Genomic DNA, 22,052 nt, shown 5'->3' with positions numbered 1-22,052 from the left:
GATACACAGAACCAGGATGACCCGAAATTGCCTGCTTTTGTTTTTTTGTATATGTGCTGTACTTTTCAGTGTGGAAGGGAGCGGATCCACTTCTCTCTGCCTGCAGAAGAAAAACGCAGGCTGAGAGCAGTGGAACCAACACTCCATGCACCCTTGGCCTTAGGTGCTCGCACTGAGCACATCCACTGATATGATCTCAAACATACTTCACAATTTTATCATTCTTTAGTCATTCATCAGTCAGGATGCAAGATAGGCATATTTATGAAATGGGGTGAGGCAATATTTAGAATTCGCACAGTCTGAAAAAGAAAGGGAAATACGGGCTTCAAATGTTCATGCTCATGAATAAACTATATGTTAAAGGAAATCTTTACCCCCAAAATGAATATTTAAGCAACAGATTATATCATATTAAGTGGCATGTTAAAGAATCTTGCCAAACTGGAATATATTGCCCTTTTACATGTCTTGCCTTGAACCACCGTTTTGTGATGGTCTGTGTGCTGCTTCAGAGATCACCTGACCCGAAATACTACAAGGCTAACTATAACAGGAAGAAGTGTGAAAGCAAAAGACAGAACTCTGTCTGTTAATTGGCTCATGTGACCTAACATGTATGGTTTGTTTGTGTACACAGTGAATCCTAGGATCCCAGGGGCGGCCCTCATTTTTTAAAATGGCAATTATCTATTTATGATTACCCAATGGCACATACTACTAAAATAGTATATTATTAAGGAAATGGTTTATTTACATGAAGCAGGGTTTTTACATGTGAGCTGTTTTATGCAATATATTTTTGTTGAGACCTACATTGTTGGGGGGTATAGTTTTCCTCTAAGTGAATGCACACTCTTTATATCCGTCACAGACGAAGGCATAAATTGCTATTGTCACCCCCATTAATGAATGCTTTTATCTCTGGTGAGTGCTTTTGGGCTGAAAAGTGCTCACACCTATACGTCTGCATGCATCCTATTCTAGTCCAAAGGAACAGCATTAGCCTTGTGCCCTAGGCCTAAAGAGCTGCTATGAAACACTTTAGCACAATCTACAAACATGCATTCTTTAATATTGTTTTTTACTGCTCCCCCAAGAGCTAGGCTCTAGTATAAGCTGTTGATGAAAAATCAGGTGACCCTGATTTGGTTGGTCGCTTTATTCTACATATGGCGCATTTTTGGTTGAATAACAGAGAGGACAAATGTACTGCAGTGTGACCAGTGTATATTAATTTAGCCATTCATCCACCTAAACCAGTGCTGTCCAACTTATTGCATTTGGCGGGCCAATTATTTCTCATATAGCATGTTCGAGGGCCAGAGTTAATTAAAACAAAAATGACAGAGTAAGAAGTCTATGGAGCTTTTAAGCAGTCTAGGGGCCATTTGAGGGACACATCCACCTTGCAGGCTTCAATTTAGACAGCTTTGACCATTCCCAGACACTGTGCGACATGGTTAGACTGCTTTTGCCTTCCCTACCACACTATTATCACAATAGGCAAGTTATATTTGTGCTGTAAATCTCTCTCTCGTTCTCTGATGTCTTCTTTCTCTTTTCTCTTACCTGAGCATTCTATATCCCTCCTTTTGCTTAATTTTCTTTGTAACAAAACTGTTAATTTTATCACAGTGACCTACTTTTTGCATATGAGACTTTCCAAATCTCTCTCTTTGCTACACCTTTTTATCCAGCACTTCACGATGTCTCAACCGATTTTAAATCCACCACATCCAGCCCTAAATATTAAGTTATTTATTTAAATATAAATATATTTAGAGACTATTTTATTTACAAACAAAAAGGGGAATAGGTTTTTTTAATGAACATTTTTTTTCTTAAAATACAAAAACCCTATTGTTTGGCATAGGCAGAGGCTTATATAGGAAATTCAAAATATGCAAACTGATATTATGGTAAAAATATGCTTTTTAAAGGAATTGTTCAGTGTAAAAATAAAAACTGTATAAGTAAATAGGCTATGCAAAATAAAAAATATTTCTAATATAGTTAGCTAGGCAAAAATGTAATGTATAAAGGCTGAAGTGACTGGATGTCTTACATAATAACCAGAACACTACTTCCTGCTTTTCAGATCTCTTGGTTTACACTGACTGGTTACCCTGGTTACCAGGCAGTAACCAATCAGAGACTTGAGGGGGGGGCACATGGGTCATATCTGTTGACCGAGCACGCAATAAATTATACGTGTGCTTACAAAATGTTCTGGTGTCATAACTTGTGTATTTTACAGCCAAGAGCAGAGCTTAGTGGGACGTTGATCAAGAGTTGTGGTATGTAAATTTGGCAGAGTACACATTCAAAGAGTACATTGTCATGTCTCTCTTCATTTTGGGCATTAGTTGCTATTAGTGACTTAGTTTTGCTTAATTGTAACTGGGATGAGTGCCTGAGAATTTTGCAGGAATGTGTAATGTGTGAGTTGTTTTTTTTCTTGCAAAGGGTAGTTTTATGCCCTCTTTAAATTCGTATAAACACAGTTAATAAAATCTGAGAAATGTCATTATGTTGGTCCTCTTTCCTCATTTCTGTTTTACACAAGTTGCAAGGTTGTGGGGTTATTTTGCAGGGGCAAATGTGTAAATATGGGTTGTAGAGCAACTACTCCCCTTACAGTTTAGCCCTGCAGATAACTAACAGCAAAATGTGGAGGGGAGAGCAGACAGCGGGGGCACAAACTGCTGACAGCACAGAGGTGTCATATGAGAGGAATTGACACTGGCCAAGGGGTCTTGTGGGGAATATGATAATAACAATAAAAGAGATATATCGCTCCCCCGCCACAGCCATTCAAACCTTTTTACAGTCAGTTCAAACATATAAAACTTTATTGCTCCTGCGGATAACGGGAAGAGTTGGAAGCAGCGCAGATTCTCGGGCTGACAGGATACGCTTGCTCTTATAGCTCTGTAGTGGCATTTTAAACTTTATTGAACAAGACTTTTAGAATTGAAGGAAGTATATAAAACCGTAAATTTATTAGATTCTGTTTTTCCCTCTCGCTCTTGCTCTTATCTGGAAAGTGCTTTCTCTATCAGTGGTCGGATCCCACAGCCTTCTGGTACTCAAGTGCTGACATTTTCAGTTCTTGAGTGAATGAGCTTATATACTGTACTTTGCATTAGAGTAAGGCCTACTTAAAGAGATACTGACACTAGAAAATAATCTTTTTATTTCATAACTTTATCCTTGAATACTATTTATAATTTTGCCATAAAAGTATTTGCCTGATGCTTTTACATTACCTTTCTTAACCCCATGTTCCTCTATGAGAGGGCTGCCATATTTGTGCATTAGTAGTCCGTTGGCATTAGAAACTCTAACTGACAGGTTAAAAAGGGACAATCAGGCTGGCAAAACATTCAGGTTTAGGAACTTAAAGTAACAATTGCTCACAAAAACAGAACTATCAGCGATAAACAAGCAGCATGACCTATAGGTAACTTTTAATGTAGATAAATATTTTGAAAAGAAAATTTTTAGTGTCCATCACTTTAAAGAGAACATCATTTACTGTGCAATATCCGGGGTGTGTACAATTACTAATTATTATTATCTTTATGTTAGTTAAATGTGCCACCATGTTCTTTCCACTTAGCGTCTCTGTACTTATAATTACAAACCACATCAGTTAAAGTTTCAGCTGATGGCAGGTTGTGTGCCCATAACCCTGTAGGGGAGGCTGCATTTCAAAGTAAGTAAGTAAGGTTAATGTTCTTGTTTACTATATGTAATAAAAGGTATCTAGGTGCAGTAACCTTTGTCAACCAAAGATTTTATTAAGTTTTACAGTTACTGTGTAACTCACTATAGGTGATAATACATTTAGTAGATCTAAAGTTAATATGCTTGAAGACCTCATTGGCTTGCAGTTCTGTTTCATGAAACATTTGCTGAAACAACTGGAAAATGTTTCTTTTGTAGAGAGATTTTCTGCAAATAAGTCCTGTAAAGTAACTGGTTTACTATTGTTCTCAAAATTAGGGGTGGCATGGACATACCCTCTCAATATATTGGAAATAAAAAGAGGGACAAAAAAGTTGGTGTCCATTTTTGTGGCCACACCCCCTAATTACCATGTTCATTTTACAAAATGTGGCAGGTTATGAATTTTGAACATATTTCTGTGGTTTTTTTTTTACAGTTTTGCTAATGAATGTGACTTTCCCTTTAAGCTGTGAGTTTAACATTACCCATGGGACCTGTCATCTTATATTGTTACAATTACTTATTTGCTTATCTTGAAATTGTTACAATTGTCAGCTGCTGTGGCTGTTCTGGGCTCTCTGCCAAAAGCCAATTAAGTTAGAAAAATTGTTTATTTTTCTGGCTGTTCAGTGCAGAGAAAACTGGGACTTTTCAGAGGGACTGCAGGTTGAACTCTCAAAAGAGGGACTGTCCCTCTAAAAATGGGACAGTTAGCAGGTATGGTGATGGAAATCTCTAAAATTGCACAGTATGTGTCAGTGAATGCATTCGATTGTAAGCTTTTCTAAGTAGGACCCTCTGATTCCATTTGTATTCTGAAACCTTTGCTTGTTAAGTTAATGTAAGACCCCTTTTTTTTATATATATTAACGAGAAGCTATACTTGCCTTTCTGACACAAGTTGGTCTTATGTAGAAAATGTGAATAAACTCTATCTGAACTTCCATAAATAATTAGTAAACCATGATATAGCTTACGTTCACAGTCAATGTTCCCTCTAATTCTTTTGTGGCTGTTTGCTGAAATAAATTACTTTGTGCGCACATTTTAAACTTGTGCGCACATTTTTATAACTTTGTGCTCAGGTCAGAAGAAATACAAAATGTTGTATTTCCTCACAATATTCTTTGTGCGCACCACATTTTTGTGTGTGTGTGCTGACCTCACAATTTGTGCGCAAACACACAATTGCACATCTTAGATGGACTATTCTTTACAGTGTAATGCAACCCGTCAAATACCTTGTTCCATTGTGAAGTAAAGGATTCAGGTAGTTGAAGTCCTGCTTTCCATAGTGGGTGATGCACAGATTCTCTGGGACTTCAGGTGCCAGAATTCATCAATGGAATAATGGAATACAGTGTGAGTTTAAGGGGTGGGTAAATCATCCCTTGCAAAAAGAGAGCGAATGTCATGGTTTCCTTTCAGTATATATCCGTATATGCAGCAGTGCCTCACTTGTTTGCATTTAATGGCTGGTGTATAGGGTTACTTGTAAAAAGAAAAACTTACACTCGCACACCCTGGCCGTCCAGAAACGCACGAATCCCAGGTGCTCGATGATAGAGGAATTTGGCACCCTCAGAAGCAACGTGGACACAGAACACACCGGCACAACATGGGTACTACTAGCAGGTATAACCTTGCTCGTTTATTGCGGATGCAACGTTTCGGGGCGTGACCCCTTTCTCAAGCATACTGAATATTAGTGCACAAAGGAATTTAAAAGCATAGCAATTAAGCTAATTAGTGAAAGGTGTTACATTCAATTAATGACAAAAAGTACAAATGCATAAATATAGGCCAATAGAAAAATTAGTCCAAACTACAAAAAAATTCTTTGAAAAAATCCTTGAAAATTTTTTTGGGAAATTGTGACCAAAAATTACAGTGTTTGTTTTGTAAAAATATATAAAAACAAATAAAAATATATTTCAGTCCATTCTTGCGCTACTTGCATTTATATTAGTAAAAAACTGTGTTCAACAATAATTAGTAAACAACCACAAATATAAAGTGTCCAGTGCAATAAAAGTAACGACATTCAGTACAAAATGGTGTATAGGGTTACCACTCAGCTGATATTTCACCAGCCTGGCCGGTAAAATCACGGTCAAGGCCAGGCCAGTACTTGCTGGTAAATTTGTAATACCCTCTAGTTCGGCCCTGATCCACCCAAAATGTCTAGTAAAATCTTACCTTTTGTATTCCGATCCCTCAGAATCCACCCTGCAGAACGTCCCCTGATGTCATCACATGCCTTTAAACTCCATCTTCCCACCTACTAATGTCATGGTCATGCTCCCTCAAGTAATCAGCCAACTTTGTTGCACACCTATTTAAATGTGCTCTGCTTTTCTGATTATTTAGCTAGATGTTATTTTAATATACATAACTGGCCCTAGAAAATGGGTATGGTAAATAATCATACAGCTACAAGTAAAACGTTGCACTGCATTTCCAGGGTTTTGGGGGTAGTTCTCAGCACTTACCAATGCAATGTTGCCTTTTTGATGAAAGGGCTTTATAGGGACACTTGCTTGCACTTTGTTTTTAGTATTCCTATCATTCACTATATGTCCTTAGTTTAGTTTCTGTCTACTAGTCGGGTAGAAATCATTTCCTTGCCCAATTTCCTCCTGAGATTTATTTGTCTGACCCACACAGTAAGCAGAACAAGGGAACAAAACTGAGAGGAAAGAGAAGCTGCAAACATGAACAGAATAGCAACGAGGCTGATGGAGCCATAATGTAACTCTGGCTGTAGTCTTCCCTCTCCCTCTGTGAAAAGAAGAGAGAGAGGGAGATTTTTGTGGGCAGAGAAGAAGTCATTGTGTGTTGAATGTTTCATGAGGTGGATATTCGGATCGTATCTCCTCTGACAATGAGATCAGAATGTAGATTATAGAATGCTTTTGCGTGTGACATCTTTACCTGTTTCGCCTCCCCTTTCTCGCCTATCTTTTACCATATCATGTGCCTCTTCCTCGCTGTGTACATTTATCGACATCCTTTATTAGAAGGTCACTTTTGGCAGTAATTGCATTATACACGGTTAGGGCCTTTAAAGATGGCTGCATTATTTTTTCTCACAGTAAAATTGACTGCACCATGTGTCCTCTCCGCCTTGGCTTTGGCATCCTCTGTCATTATTCTCTCTTCTGTCCGTAGTTCTGCTCAATATCACCAGCCCCAGAGCTAATTTCCCATCTATAAACCTACTGAATTACTCCCGGGAAGCTGCATGAGTAGAGGCCTCTGTGCTGCTTCTGAAGGCTTGGATTCCCATTCACCCAGCGGACACAATTACTGCAAACACTTACAGCGGCAGGGCACTGATTCCTAACCATTCCAGAGCGTGACCACTTACTCATTTATCACCGTGTACAGAGAACGCGGCAAAGAGAAGAATAAAGAACAATAAGAGGAAACAGAAATGAAAAGAATAATACAAATAATACTAGCACTGAAACCAAGAGAAAATTCTGTAGCTTGCGAGTGTAGGATTGCTTTCATGGAATAAGTGAAAAAAAAAGTGGAACAATTGGTAAAATAGGTAACAGAGAAAACATGCATAGGTTCCAGGCTACTCGCTGCAACAACTGTAGATTTGCTCCTCTATGGAGCAGATCTAATGTTGTACTTGGAGATGTGTAGCTGCTGCTTGTAGGTGGTTGTTGTTTGTGGTAGAAAATGGTGGAGGATCCAGTACAATTATTTGTAGCAAACAACATGACGCAATTACTTCTCCATGAATAATATAAGCAAAATGCTCAGTTCTCTGGCTCAGTTCTCTAGCTGCCTGACCATTCTGAACAGTTCTCTGTTGCCCTTACGATCCAACCAAGCCAATGGAATCAAAAGAGTGCTGCAAACTAGGTGATTATTTGGCTTGTGGATTTGTTTCATACCTAAATCTAATATCCAGCAGAACAGCTGTGACCAGGGCAATCCTTTGTTCTACTATCACATTGCTATGGCAGCTCTTACTTTTATACTTGACAGGAACCATGATTTCTGTCATTGTATTTAATAACTACTTTTGCTTTTACACATAATTTTTTTCATGTCTATTGTACCCCACATACTTTGTAGCTTACATTTTACTTTTGGTGCCTGATGCTCAGGGAGGTTAAAGGAACAGTTCCGTGTAAAAATAAAAACTGGGTAAATAGACTGTGCAAAATAAAAAAATATATAATATAGTTAGTATATGTAATCTGTAAAGGCTGGAGTGAGTGGCTGTCTAACATAATAGTCAGAACCCAATTTCCTGCTTTGCAGCTCTCTAACTCTGAGTTAGTTGGCTACTTGAAGGGGGGGCCACATGGGACATAACTGTTCAGTGAGTTTGCAATTGATCGTTAGCATGCATGTGTCCCCCCTCAAGTCACTGAATGGTTAATGTCTGGTAACCAATCAGTGGAAACCAGAGCTGCAAAGCAGGAAGTAGTGTTCTGGCTATTATCTTAAGACATCCAGTCACTCCAGCCTTTATAGATTGCATTTTTGGATAACTAACGATATTAGAAACATTTTTTATTTTGCACAGAATATCTATTTACAGTTTTTATTTTTATTCTGAACAATTCCTTTAAGTTGATTTCTTTAGGCCAGGAATTGATGCAGTAGTAGATGTCTTAATTAAACCATGCCATTCTGAATCTGTTCAAAAGGAGCTGTGATCCAAATCTGAATGTTGCAGATATGGATAAAACGCAACGGAACAGGTTGGGCCACACGGGGGCCGAAATCAGTTAGCTCCTCTCTATTCTGCATTCTTAAGTGTTTAATCAGCTTTGACTTAAACACGCTCGGTGATTTCTCTTGACTTCTAGTGCTCTTTATCAGGGGGTGAGGTATCGAACAATGGCGCCTTTATTGTTTTTTGATTTGTTGATATAAGGAAATTGTACACCAGCTTGTTCAGCTTCACATAAACCACATTGAAATCACATGTGGTGTTTCTGCAACAGACCCCATTATTTTAGCTTTAGGGGTTATGTAATAAAAGGCACTAAATTGGGTCAGGTGCAGTAACCTATTGCAACCAAATTAGTAGGAAGCAAATCTAGTGCCTTTTATTACATATGAGGGTTTGTGTCTTAGCATCCTGCACTAGTAATTTCCTCTGAATGAATAATCAATATGTAATTTGCTAATTGGATTGGGGAACTCTTCTAGTCAAGTTACTGAACAGGGGAAGGATGTAGGCTGGGAGTCATAATTAATATACATGTATTCAGTCACCTCAACTTATAGTATTACATGGTTCAACAGTATAATGTATTTAAACATTATTGTGTATGTATAGTTATTGTGATTATGTTTTATTGAATGGTTATTTAGTAGCTTATTGCAGAGCTGCACAGTTTATATACTTATTGTGTGGGTACACAGAAGCTAATAGAATTGCATGGTTGCACAGTAGCTAGTATCATTGCATGGTTACATAGTAGCTAATATTGTTGCCTTTTTACAAAGTAGCTTAGTGCATGATTACTCAGTAGCTACTATTGATTGATTACATTGTAGTTCATATCATTGCATGGTTACACAGTAACTTATATTTATTTCATGCTTTCACAGTAGTTTTGTGGCATGGTTATACAGTAACTTGTAGTTATTGCATGATTCCAAAGCAGCTTGTATTGCTGTGTGATTACACAGTTGTTTGTATTATTGCTCAGCAACACGTTGGCATACATGTATTGCATGGTTACATGGTAGATGGTATTGTTTCATGGTTACACAGTAGCTGAGCCTTAGCACTTAAGAATTTTTAATCAACATTTCCCACAAGTGTATATTCATGGTATGCCCCAATCAGTGTGGTGTGGTCCTTGTGCTGATAGTGGCAGGATTACTGTGTCACTAGGCTCCTGATAAGAGCTGTTATAACCTTGGCTCAGACCATGGCCTAAGCACACAGCAGCACATTTCCAGCTAGCCTTTGATAACAGACACTCTAATCTCCAGTGCAGAAGCAGCATCTGAATGGCATCATTATGAGAAACAAACATACAGACGGGTTAATTGGGTCCTGATAACATTGACCCTAATGTGTATGAATGTGATAGGGACTTTAGACCATAAACTTTACTGGGGCTGAGGCTGATACAAAGTGCTGTGAAGGATAATAATATTTCGGAGCCTTTAGTTCTGCCAAAATTGGGGAATATGTTTGTGTCAAGTGCAGAAGGGCCTCCAGCCTTGTACTGCTGTGTTGGTAGGTGTAGAAACTAGTTTGAATGTATTTCATCTTTAAATTAATTGTTTTGGTAGTGAGAATTACGGTCAAACCGTTTTTTAAGTTTCATCCTAATTTATGATGGTTGTGTTGCATTGTGGATGTTTTATGCAAAGAGGACAGTCATTGGTATGGCCATTGGTGGAATTGATTAATAGTTTTACAGGGCTGATGATAAGGGGATATATTTTTCAGAAGTTAGCTTTTCCTTTATTGGCTGCTTCTAAACTGCTGTCACTAACAGGGCTTCTTCCACCTCTGGTCTAGGTCAGGTTTAATTGCTGTTTTGTTTGCCATGCCATTGTTCTGGGCTGTGAAGTATGTTAATGATTTATAAATAATAACAATAATGTGCTGTGGGAGTTTCAAGGCTGGCATGTTCCATGCTGGGGATATTGTAGGCTTGGCATGTTGGAAACAGAGTACATTCAAGGCTGCGTATTCTCATAAAGAGATTTATGCTGTTCTGCTAATGATTGCCTTAGTTGCCAACTAATTATTTTCACTTGAAATGAGCAATTAAAATTAGTAAGTAATTACATTTTGTGTGTAGTTAGCATGTATGTAAATCCCACTCTGGAGACACTTAAAGACAACTGCTGTTAATGTGTCATTATCAGACGCAATTCTGTAACGCATCCTCTGCTGTAATCTGCACAATGAGGCCTCGTGTCCCTCTTGGTGCCACCATACTTATGCCACCTGTCTTCTGCAAATACAAGGCTAGGACCATTTAACATCTGTCTGAGTGCTTTCAGGGGTTCTAAATCTCATATTAACTATCATATTTGCAACCTTTTATTGCAGCGCTTGTGAAGAACTGTTTTATTTGATTCCACAATATATGTATTTTATTTAAATATTGTCTTGCTTGTTGCCAGAGCATCTCTACACATGCGATAGTATGAATTAATGTGAACTGATTTTTCTAGTAAGATGATCATCTATTTTTACTCTGTATTCTTGCACTGCGATCTTTGAACTGTACCCAGTATCTCAGATGTACCATATCTTTGTGACTGGGTCACCTTGATCTGTATATAGAACAGTTCCACATCTGAGATGTGTGAAAGGACCCTGTGACTGCCAAGCCGCTCCTCTTATTAAAGGAAAACAATTCTAGAGAGTTATGGCGCCCACTAGTGTCACTGCATGTTTGTGTTTGTGCATTCTGAATCTCATTCTCTATTTATATCGCACCATAGTATCATTTCCTTGTTGCTGTCGCCTAGTGTTGTTTATTGTTGACCAACGTTTTGGCTGCACAGAGCTACATGAGAACTTGGTAGGGCTGAAACTGGAACCCATTTCACGGACCTGGGTTTGAAGGTTCATCTTTGTAACTGGTGTTTAAAATGTTATATATTTGCACGCTAAGTTAATGCCCTTGGGATCTAGCAGAGTGACCCACTGTTATGTTCTGAGACAGCATCTGAAATGTCAGTGTGTGATTTGTGTAATGATTATTTGTGGCTCTGTTATCTAGTGAGAGCTTCAGCCTCCTCAGGGCCTGACCTTTTCACAGCTTGTTATAATCAGATGTCGTTGAGTCCCTAACGTCCTCTCTTGGGATGTCTCCTATCTGAAATTGTACTCTTACCCTCAGGCATGGATTAAAGGACCATCTCATTTCCTCACCTCACACTCAAGTAGTGTGTATCCATGCTCACAGGCCCCTAAAGGTTACATACAGAAAGGGTTTTGGTGACACCCTTGTCTAATTGATGCTTCCATATAGAGTGTAAGCTTCCCTGTCTACACCCTTGTCTAATTGTTGCTTCTATTTAGAGTGTAAGCTTGTAACCCTGTCTTAGATTGGGATTCCATTTATCTGATTTGGATTCTACTCACTGAATGGGACAGGTCAATGCACTAGGTCACTATTCATTTGGGCTTCAGATGACATCTGTCAGTGCGGGTTGTATTTGCCTCTGCAGGGAAGAATTATTAGCATATTTATGGGTTTCAGACATGCTGGACCATAGTCTTTGTTGCCTGACCCATAGTATAGGAAGGTTAGTAAGCCAGTTCATAAGAGCGAGGGTGATTGGGATGGGGATTTTTTACACTTTGGCTGGACCTAGTTCTCATCTGGCTCTGCTGTGCATTTAGTGTCCATATGAAAGTATTTACTTGGCAACAGGATCTCCAGTAATTAGATTGCAAGTTGTGTAGGACAGGCGCGGCTGTTTCTTTAGTTTGCTATTAAAATAAATATAAGTAATAAGAACATATTGTGTTATTGAGGCCTGTGCTGGGGCTTCTTTGCCAGAGAGATAATCTGATTATTGCTCTCACTATTTAATGCCGGTCTGAGAGGCAGCTGGTGATGTTTTAATGAAGCTGGAATTGTACAGTCGGCAGCGCAGGATAATCAGAAGCTGCAGAGTCAGAATCAAATTAATAATTCATGTCATTAAAGTGTGTAATTAATTCGAACAGTCCAGATGAGGGAAAACCTTTTCAGCTTTAGAAATGTATCCCGGGGGTTTGGGGAGATGTGGCAGGCGGCCTTGCTGCTGGGGGAGGGGTGCAACGGTGACGGGTTGCTTGTTAGAACACCCAGGCAGGTTGCATTTTATTCAGCCTATCGGGTAGCTCAAACATTCCATCGCTATCAGTGTATGTGTATGATCTGGAATAACCTGAGAATAATGCAGGTTACTGTCGGGGATTGCTGTTTATAGTTTGTGCTGTGTGGTAGTGATGTGCGAGTCCAGAAATTCTCGACCTGCACCAGACCCTAACCGTCCCCTCTCGAGTCTATAAATGTAGGCGCCGGAAGTCACTGGTGGGGAGAGCAGGAGAAGAGCTCAACCCGGACCCACCCACGACCCGAAGATGTGGTGCAGGAGTTGGCGCAAACCCGCCAACACCCCCCCCCCCCAGCTGGTTACAAGGCAGCCCGAACATCACTACCGTGTGGTGTTTGCACCCCTGGGAAGAAATGTACACCGCTTTTTATTAAAGAAATAATAATGTAGGTTTACTGTTTATGGGGTGGGGTAAAGTCAACTACGGACAGGGTCAGGCCACACGAGCAGATTCAGGGAGACAAATCACCTCTTCTTCGATCGACAATCTCCCCAAACTCCCTTCCTCATGAGGCAACTTCGGAAAACTATGCACCGCGTGTGAATTGTCGCAGGCGATTTTCATTTTAGCCGGCGCAGGGTAGGGGGAAGGCAGTTTGTGGTGATTGTCGCCCCGAAGGAGAGGCGATTTGTTGCTGGGGCCACTAATCTCCCCGAATCTTCTCGTGTGGACTGACCCTCAATGGCTACCTAGTTATGTAGCTTAACAGTGGGTTAAAAACAGATTGGAATCCCCAAAGTCTTTATTGTATTTTAATTCAAAAGATATTATCAATGAAAGTATATGATTGCCATTGTGCCAGCTGGAAGTCCATATTATCCTTGTGTGAAAGGTATTTCTTAAAGGTTTAGTCTTCTTGTGAAAATAACAGTGCCACCCATAGTGGTGACAGGTAATACCTAAGATGACCATACTTAGGCCCATAAAAACTGCAGACTTGGCTCCTGACTGGGTTGGCAACTTACAGGCCGATGTATGGGGAGCTCAACACTGTCTGCCCAACTAAAATCTGGACACCGCTTAGCCAGATATCTGTCAAGCAGGTTTGAAAATCCTATTGGGTTAGGACCGCATTGATGCATTTATGTGGTTCACACCTGGTGGGTCCAGCAGGTGACCAGAGACCTTCTGGTTTGCTGACCTCTCCAAACCTTTCAATGTATATGCACAGTTTAAAAGGGCAGTATTCCCCCTTGTTCAGCATGAATGTTAAATGCATGCCTGTATGTTAACACAAGTGCCCGATTCATTAAACTCAACAGGGTATACTGCCCCTGTAAGGGTGGCAAGTATAAGCTACAGCTCTCAGTATATTTAGCCAGTCTGTGTCTGGAATCCCAGGACGTTTAACAAGCCTCTATTATTCAGTCTGCTTAAATAAATATCTCCTCCATTATTTGTTTAAAATTATTCCTAAAATGTATTCCAAAGGGATACTGTCATTGGGGAAAAAGTTTTCAAAATTCATAAGTTAATAGTGCTGCTCCAGCTGAATTCCTCACTGACATCCGTTTCTTAAAAGAACAAACTGATTTTTTTATATTTAGTTTTGAAATCTGACATGGGGCTAGACATATTGTCTGTCCCAGCTGCCCCAGTCATGTGACTTGTGATAAACTTCAGTGGAGTGATATCACCCCTCCCCCCCCAACAGCCTAACAGAACAATGGAAATGTAACCAGATAGCCGCTCCCTAAAGCTGGCCATAGATGTAAAGATTTTTAAAAGATCCGATCGTCATCCCGAAAACGATCGTACGATCGTACAAATTGTCCATCAACTAAAAAGACCATTTCAGGCAATATTGCCAGGAAAACAAAGGGTAGCTGCCTGCTTGTCCCTGCAAACAGAGATAGATTGCACTGGGACCGATAAAGATTTTTTAACCTGGCCGATCAATTTTCTGACAGATGTCGGCCGAAAAATCGTAAGATGTACGATCATTCGAATCCCACTAACCGCACGATAAGGATTGGTTGGGCTTCGCTAAAATCTGTCGTTCAGCAACAAAAACCTTTGCACCTATGTGGAGCTTAACACAAGATAATAGCTGCCTGGTAGATCTAAGAACAGCACTCAATAGTAAAATCCAGGTCTCACTGCAACACATTCAGTTACATTAAATGGGGAAAACAACAGCCTGTCAGAAAGCAGTTCCACCCTAAAGTGCTGGCTCTTTCTGAAAGCACATGACCAGGGAAAATGATCTGAGATGGCTGCCTACACGCCAGTATTACAACTAAAAAAAATACACTTGCTAGTTCAGGAATTCAATTTTATATGGTAGAGTGAATTATTTGCAGTATAAACAATGTTATTTAGAAATAAAAACGACTTCATAAAAATGACCGAATCTCTTTAAGCAGTATATATGAACTCCCTTTTCTTGTTCTCTCTGCACATTTATTAACATTCTAATTATTAAAGTGTATTTGTATAGCACCAACACATTCCACTTCTACTTTTTTACATTTCCATTGCCGCTAGTTCCTTCTGCTCCTCCTCCTTTTACTCCTTCTCTTCCTGACTCACACCATCACTTCCGCTCAGCCCTTTGTGGCCCAGCTGGTAGTGTGTGCACCACATCAATCCCAGCCCATCGTCTGCTCCAGATGTGGCTTAATTTACTGCAACTCTACTAATTACTGTAATTAAGGATTAATTACTGTTAATTACTTTCACATAAACTCAATGCCAGTCAAAAGAGCATAGCCTTGTGAAGGCTGCCACACACAGACACACACATACACAGAGATCTGAGTGTTATCCATAGTAAGCGAAGGTCCGTGCAGCTGGGATACATGCTGTCACTTGACTGTCACCTCAACATGTCTTGCGCAGTGACGGGTGACAGGGACACTTCCCCTAGTGTTTCTGCTCAAGTGCCAAGGAGATGCCTACCTTTGCTAACAAGACGCACAACATTGAAAAGGTAGGGCAATAGATCAGTAAGAGTATAGTGTCTTCTGCCTGCCATGGACCTTTTTAAATGAATTGATCGTATTCTTTATGATTGTATGCATATATATATATATACAGTATTTATGGAAGAGGTTTGTGTTGATTTTTGTTGCCTGATTCACTAAAGTATATTTTCTGCGGCCGCTAATTCTTTTTTAAGATGACTTGTTTTCTAAACAAATATTAAAATTGCATATCAGTCCCTGGGCCCTCTGTATTTCAGTGTCATCATTGATACTGGGAACTGTATTACTTTTTCCAATGTAGTCCAAACTATATGGTGCATAGTGGTGTGTATTTTACACTATGAAGCACAGCATGAAGCTAAAGTTTGCTTAAAATGTGAATGTTATGTGTAATTCTTTAAATATGTCACTGATATAGGAAAAGGGCAGAATCATAGCTCAGTGAGGAAGTACTCCTGATTTGAATTGCTGGAGTCAAAAGTTTGATTCTGACCTGGGAACTATATGGAGATAATTTCTATGTTCTCCCTGTGTCTGTGTGTTCCTCAAGGTACTACATTCCCTCCCACACTCCAAAACATACAGGCAATTTAATTGGCTTCTGATGAAATTGACTGTAGTGTGTTTCTGTAAAGTGTAAACATGTTGGCTATGTAAAATAAGGCCAATATATTGTTGATTATGGCATTACAATATACAAAAGCCATAAATATCTAGTAAATGATATCCTTATGAACGGCTCTTAGTGATGTCATTAGTTATAAACTGAGTTTAGTGATGTCATTGTTGTCACATGACTCACTAAAACATGTGTATTATAATAAATAATGTAGCCCTTGTTGGGAAATATGAGGATATTAGAAGTAACCGTGGAGTTCCATGACCTGTATAAAAGCACTTGGCCTTCGACCTTGTGTTTTTATATGGTCGTGGATCTCCTCTGTGACTTATAATATCCTTATATTTTGCAATAGGGGGTACTTTATTCACTATATTAGACCATTTAATGCAAGACTGCTCACTCTGGAGGGACACAAAGATATGAAATACAATACTAGAGTCTAGTCAGCCTACTGAACTACACAAGAACTATTTTTGGCAAGGAAGGCTGCCAAGTTTATGAATTGTGCAGCATTTCTAACTTGCAAATGTTTGCGTGAGACTGAGAGCCTGAACTACTTTTCTTCAAGTGCAGCGTGACACTTCTCGTCAATATCAGCGATGCCTAGGCCATTCCGTTCTCCCATGAGAATAACCTCCATTTCAAATATTTGCTCAGTGCTTCATTAACATTTCTTACTGGCCTTTATTTATATAATGTACTGTATATCACTAACGTGTTACACAGCATTTTACCTTTATTATACTTTATATAGTAGCATCATACTCTGCAATGCTTTGCAGAGAGGATATATGAATTTTCAGCCCCTGCCTCAATTGATCTTACAGCCCAGATCACATTCACACACAGGATGGGCAATTGCATCAGGAACCTTCTAACTGATACTAATCTAAAGAACTAGTCTGCCTCTTATGTTTTTGGCATGTGGAAGAAAACCAAAATAAAAATAAAAAAAAACACCTCAGACACGGGGAGAGCATAGAAACTGCTTTTGGGCTAACATGATTAGTCTTTGTGTGGATGTATGTAAATTGCATGACCCATCATCAGGTTTTTAAAAATGTAGCCACCAGCAAGAAGACAGGATTGTAGTGATGGTGCTGCCCAGCAGATCATAAGCTATCTTGGTTTTTCTCTTTTGCCAGATCTACTGTGGTTTGATCCCACCAGGCTTTAATTAGACAAATTGCTCCTTAGGGAAGGCCACGTATTGACTGTTGATGAAGCAGTTTAGTTGAGAATGGCTCAATTGAATGAAATGATTGGGCCGTGTGTGGCCAGCTTTTCTTGGTTTATGCCTTAAATGCTGGATTAAAGATGCGTGACAATGTATTTCATCCAGTACTGACTCTGGATATCCTAAACTGGTGCATTTCAGTCCTGGCAGAATTTTATTCATTTTTCTTCAGTCTGTGCCTCTGTCCTTACTCCATCTCTCCCTCAGTAGTGTTTCTTTCTTCCCCTCCTCTTTTATCTCTCTGCTAATCCCCCATCTCCCTCCTTTCTCCCTTCTCCTCTGGCTGGAGATTTTCCCAGCAGACGCCAGTAATACAGTATGTAGAACTGTGCCCCAGCTCTCAGCATGCAGCAGACCAAATTATTCTCATGTATTCATGAAAAGCTGCCACCGATCCGTCCCTAACACAGAAATGGCCTTTGTTAGTGTTTCTCAAGTGGATTGGCACCGAGAACGACCCATGCAATTTGACTTCAAAAGAAAGAGAAAAGATTTAACCGCGTCACCTCAAGGAAATTTTATTCCTAACACGCAAAAAATACAGATATAGCAATTTGCCGAAATTGCTGGGGGGTTTTTTATTGTACAATTATCATTTTTTTCTTCCTCTGCTTTTCACACAAACATGAACAGTTTCGTGCTCTGTTCTGTTATCGTCTGTAAATACATGAACCAGCCAAAGAAGGCTGCTCTTGTTGTTCTGTGAATTAATACCCTACACCTGTGTCTGTATTGCTATATGAATTGTAGTCTGTATTGCTATATGAATTGTATTGCTGTATGAAGCAAACAATTGCTTTTAGTAGCTCAGGCAAACTGACTTCTGCCATGGGGTTGTAATGTCCTGCTAGCTGTACTTTGATAATTGTCAACTAATTATAGTTATACTGTACAGGTATAAAACCTGTAAGTTTATGTTACAGCTATAGGTTTACAGCTACACTGAATATAAATCTATAAGAACCAAATATGGAGCAGTCCACAATGATACAGATCTGAGGATTTTTTTTACATTTCCCAGTTTTCTGTTTTAAAGGAAAACTATACCCCCAAAAATGAATATCTAAGCAACAGATTGTTTACAATCTTGCCAAACTTCGAGCCACCATTTTATGATATTCTCTGTGCTTCTTCAGAGATCACCTGACCATATTTTATGATATTCTCTGTGCTTCTTCAGAGATCACCTGACCAGAAAAACTACAACTCTAAGGGTCAGGGCACACAGGCAGATTCAGGGAGATTAGTCGCCCAGCATCAAATCTCCTCTTACTCGGGGCAACTAATCTCCTCGAACTGCCTTCCCGTCGACTAAAAGGTAAATTGCCGGCGGAATGGCACTCAGAGTGATTTTTTTTTACTGAAGTCATCCGAAAGGAAACTTCGGCTGACTTCGGAAAACGAATCACTCCGAGTGCCATCCCGCCATCTATTTACATTTTAGCCGGCGGGAAGGAAGGGGAGGCAGTTCGGTTAGATTAATTGCCCCGAAGAAGAAGAGATTTGTCGCCGCTTGACTAATCTCCCTGATTCTGCCTGTGTGCCCTGACCCTTACTGTAACCAGAAGAAGTGTGGAAGCTCTGATCATATCCACACCTTCTCCTCACCTCCACTCATATCTGCTGCTCCTCCTTAGCTCCACTCATATCCACATCTTCTCCTCACCTTCACTCATCTGGTCAGATCTACACCATTGACTGCAGATCACACAAAATCCGACCACTTGAAAGTGCTTTTGTGTATGGGCTTCTAATGTTTAACAATGTGCTACCTAGTGGTGCTGTTATTATGTAGGGGGCTGCTGTTATGCAGCATATATTAACAATTCTCACTTTCTGCTTAAGTTATATTTGCTAACAATAATAGATCATTTTGTTAAAAAAAAAACAATTGCCTGTGATGTTCAAAAAAATCATTATACTGAGCTGGATGTGTGCCGGGCTGCCTACAGGGATTCAATATGTTAAGCTGTCATGCCTTTAATAAAATTTACAGATGAGGTATGTGAATGTCTGACACATTTCTTAAAATTGGCATCTATGGTGAGAGGCTTGACTAAGAATATAGTCAACCAATATAGCAACTAGTGTAGGTATGTACAACCTGCAACTGTCTGGAGATTCTGGTAGTTTTAAAGCGTCTGGGAAGGGCTGCCGTTTCACCCATTCTGAACTTGGGTTATACAGGTATGGGGTCCGTTATCCAAAAACCCATTATCCATAACGCTCCGAATTATGGAAAGACTGTCTCCTATAGACTCCCAATTTATCAAAATAATGCAAAATGTTTTCTTTTTCTCTGTACTGAAAAACAGTACCTTGTACTTGAACCAAGATATAATTAATCCTTATTGGAAGCAAAATCAGCCTATTTGGTTTATTTAATGTTTACATGATTTTCTAGTAGACTTAACGTATGAAGTGCCAAATTACAGAAAGATACGTTATCTGGAAAACCCCAGGTCCCAATCATTCTGGATAACAGGTCCCATACCTGTGCTGCATGTGTGATCTATTTTGAAATGGATATTCAGTACTTCAGAACTATTTTAGTGTGATTATTCTTGTAGAAAAGAGTATATTGTTTTAAAATTATATATTTTTTTGTATTCTGCTCACTTTGCATTATTTGTCTATGTTTATGTGTATAATAAATACACAGTTGTATTGAATCTAAAAATAGCAAGTACTGGATAATCAAATATCTATTGTATTTAATACATTTAGTACTACCACACCCAATAGAACTATAAATTAAGTTCTATGCCAATTCATCTGACATTTCAGCCCCTTGTGGGAGGTGAACCAGAGGCATCTGCAGTTGAGTAAGGTTGTTGCAGCGCTCCAGATGCAGCTTGTGTCCAGATGCAACATGCAATGTTTGTCAGCAATATTTTGTTTCCGAGAATGTTTGTTAAGAACTAGAACAAGTAGAAATTGGAGCCTGAGAATATGACACTGACCATACTTTCTGTAAGCTCATGGACACCAAACTGTTTTGACATTTAAAGTTCTCTTCAGTTAGTTTGACAATAGGTCTTTTTTACACACTATATTTTGTAGGACAAACTCTAAACAACATGGAGTGTTTTAGGAGAGATTTCTTTTCTTGGCAACAATTGTTGAGGTAGATCATAAGGTGGAAGAAGTGAGGCAGTGACCTAAATGGCATTTACTATTGACTGTAAATACTGTTAGCCTGTGTTATGTGCAAGTGCACAGTTGGGTGTCTGTTTTACCGTCTTTTTTTCTCACCTAGTCTCTTCTCTTCCTTCAGTTCTCAGTATTCGGGGAGCACAAGAAGAGGAACCATCAGACCCCCAGCTGATGCGATTAGATAACATGCTGCTGGCAGAGGGTGTTGCAGGCCCAGAAAAGGGAGGAGGGTCAGCGGCGGCTGCAGCCGCAGCAGCAGCATCAGGTGGAGCTGGAGCCGACAACTCAACTGAACATTCAGACTACAGAGCAAAGCTATCCCAAATAAGACAAATCTATCACACAGAGCTGGAGAAATATGAACAGGTACCATAACAAATTCCATTACTGAGGATTTCCAAAAAATCTATTGGAAAAAAAAAAAATCAAATAGAGGCTAAAACCTGCCTATGTGCTATTGTTGTTCTCCACTAAAATAATGTATGGAAGCATAGTGAGCAAATTTAAGATCCAACATCCCACCTCTCAACTTCATGTAGTATAAATATTATTTCCTCCCCATATTATAGATTTTGACCTCAATGTCAGTATTTCTTCTGCTGCTTACAAACTCTGTCCCTCTTTCTAGAACAGGGGTCCCCAATCTTTTTTTTACCTATGAGCCACGTTCAAATGTAAAAAGAGGGGAGTAACACAAGAAAGAAAAAGGTCCCCGCGGTGCCAAATAAGGGCTGTGATAGCCCCTATTTGGACTCCCAGTCTATAGGAGACTCTACTTGACACGTGTTTTTCTGCATCTAAAACTTGTCTTCAAGCTAGGAAATAAAAATAAGCACTTGCTTTGAGGCCACTGGGATAAAAAACATCCAAGGGGTTGGTGAGCAAAACACGAGCCACTGGTTGGGGATCACTGTTCTTAAATGTTCTATTTCTTACCTACATATTCAAGTCTTTGTTTGTCTTCCTCCCAACAGGCTTGCAATGAGTTCACCACTCACGTAATGAATCTTCTCAGAGAGCAGAGCAGAACCCGACCCATTTCCCCGAAAGAGATTGAACGTATGGTGTCAATTATCCACAGGAAATTTAGCTCTATACAAATGCAACTGAAACAGAGCACATGTGAAGCTGTCATGATCCTGCGCTCCCGCTTCTTGGATGCACGGTAAGCACCAAAGAAAAAATGTGCCAACATTAAATTAGCAAGCAGAATACATAGTTGCTTTGGATTCCAGTGCATGCAACCAGAATGTGATCTCTGCCAAGTAGTTCAGCAGTCTAGAGGCTGATCCAATAATACCTGCTGTTACCTTTTCCTTTAGTTGTGGAAAACATAGAGGACATTAAATAGTAACACCAAAAAATAAAAGTGTATCAAAAAAGTGTACACTATGTACTGTTACCCTACACTGGTAAAAAGTTCTGTGTTTGCCCCAGAAACATGACTATAGTTTATATAAACAAGCTGCTGTGTAACCACGGGGGCAGCCATTCAAGCTGTAGAAAAAGCACAGGTCACATAACAGATAA

General features: G+C 39.5%; 1 protein-coding gene across 6 annotated transcripts in view; it reads left to right on the top strand.

Moving 5' to 3' along the window:
* The window catches only part of pbx1.S (pre-B-cell leukemia homeobox 1 S homeolog), a 96,386-nt gene that overhangs the window by 49,362 nt on the left and 24,972 nt on the right, over positions 1-22,052 (top strand). For all 6 annotated transcript variants that reach the window (XM_018259521.2, XM_018259520.2, XM_018259518.2 and 3 more), the window contains 2 exon segments: positions 20,644-20,888; positions 21,497-21,687. In XM_018259521.2, the coding sequence (XP_018115010.1) occupies positions 20,644-20,888; positions 21,497-21,687 (436 nt within the window).

This window comes from Xenopus laevis, chromosome 4S (genome assembly GCF_017654675.1).
Source record: "Xenopus laevis strain J_2021 chromosome 4S, Xenopus_laevis_v10.1, whole genome shotgun sequence".
Lineage (NCBI taxonomy): Eukaryota > Metazoa > Chordata > Amphibia > Anura > Pipidae > Xenopus > Xenopus laevis.
The sequence above is the reverse complement of the archived record's forward strand: the minus strand, read 5'-3'. Positions and strand labels throughout refer to the sequence as shown.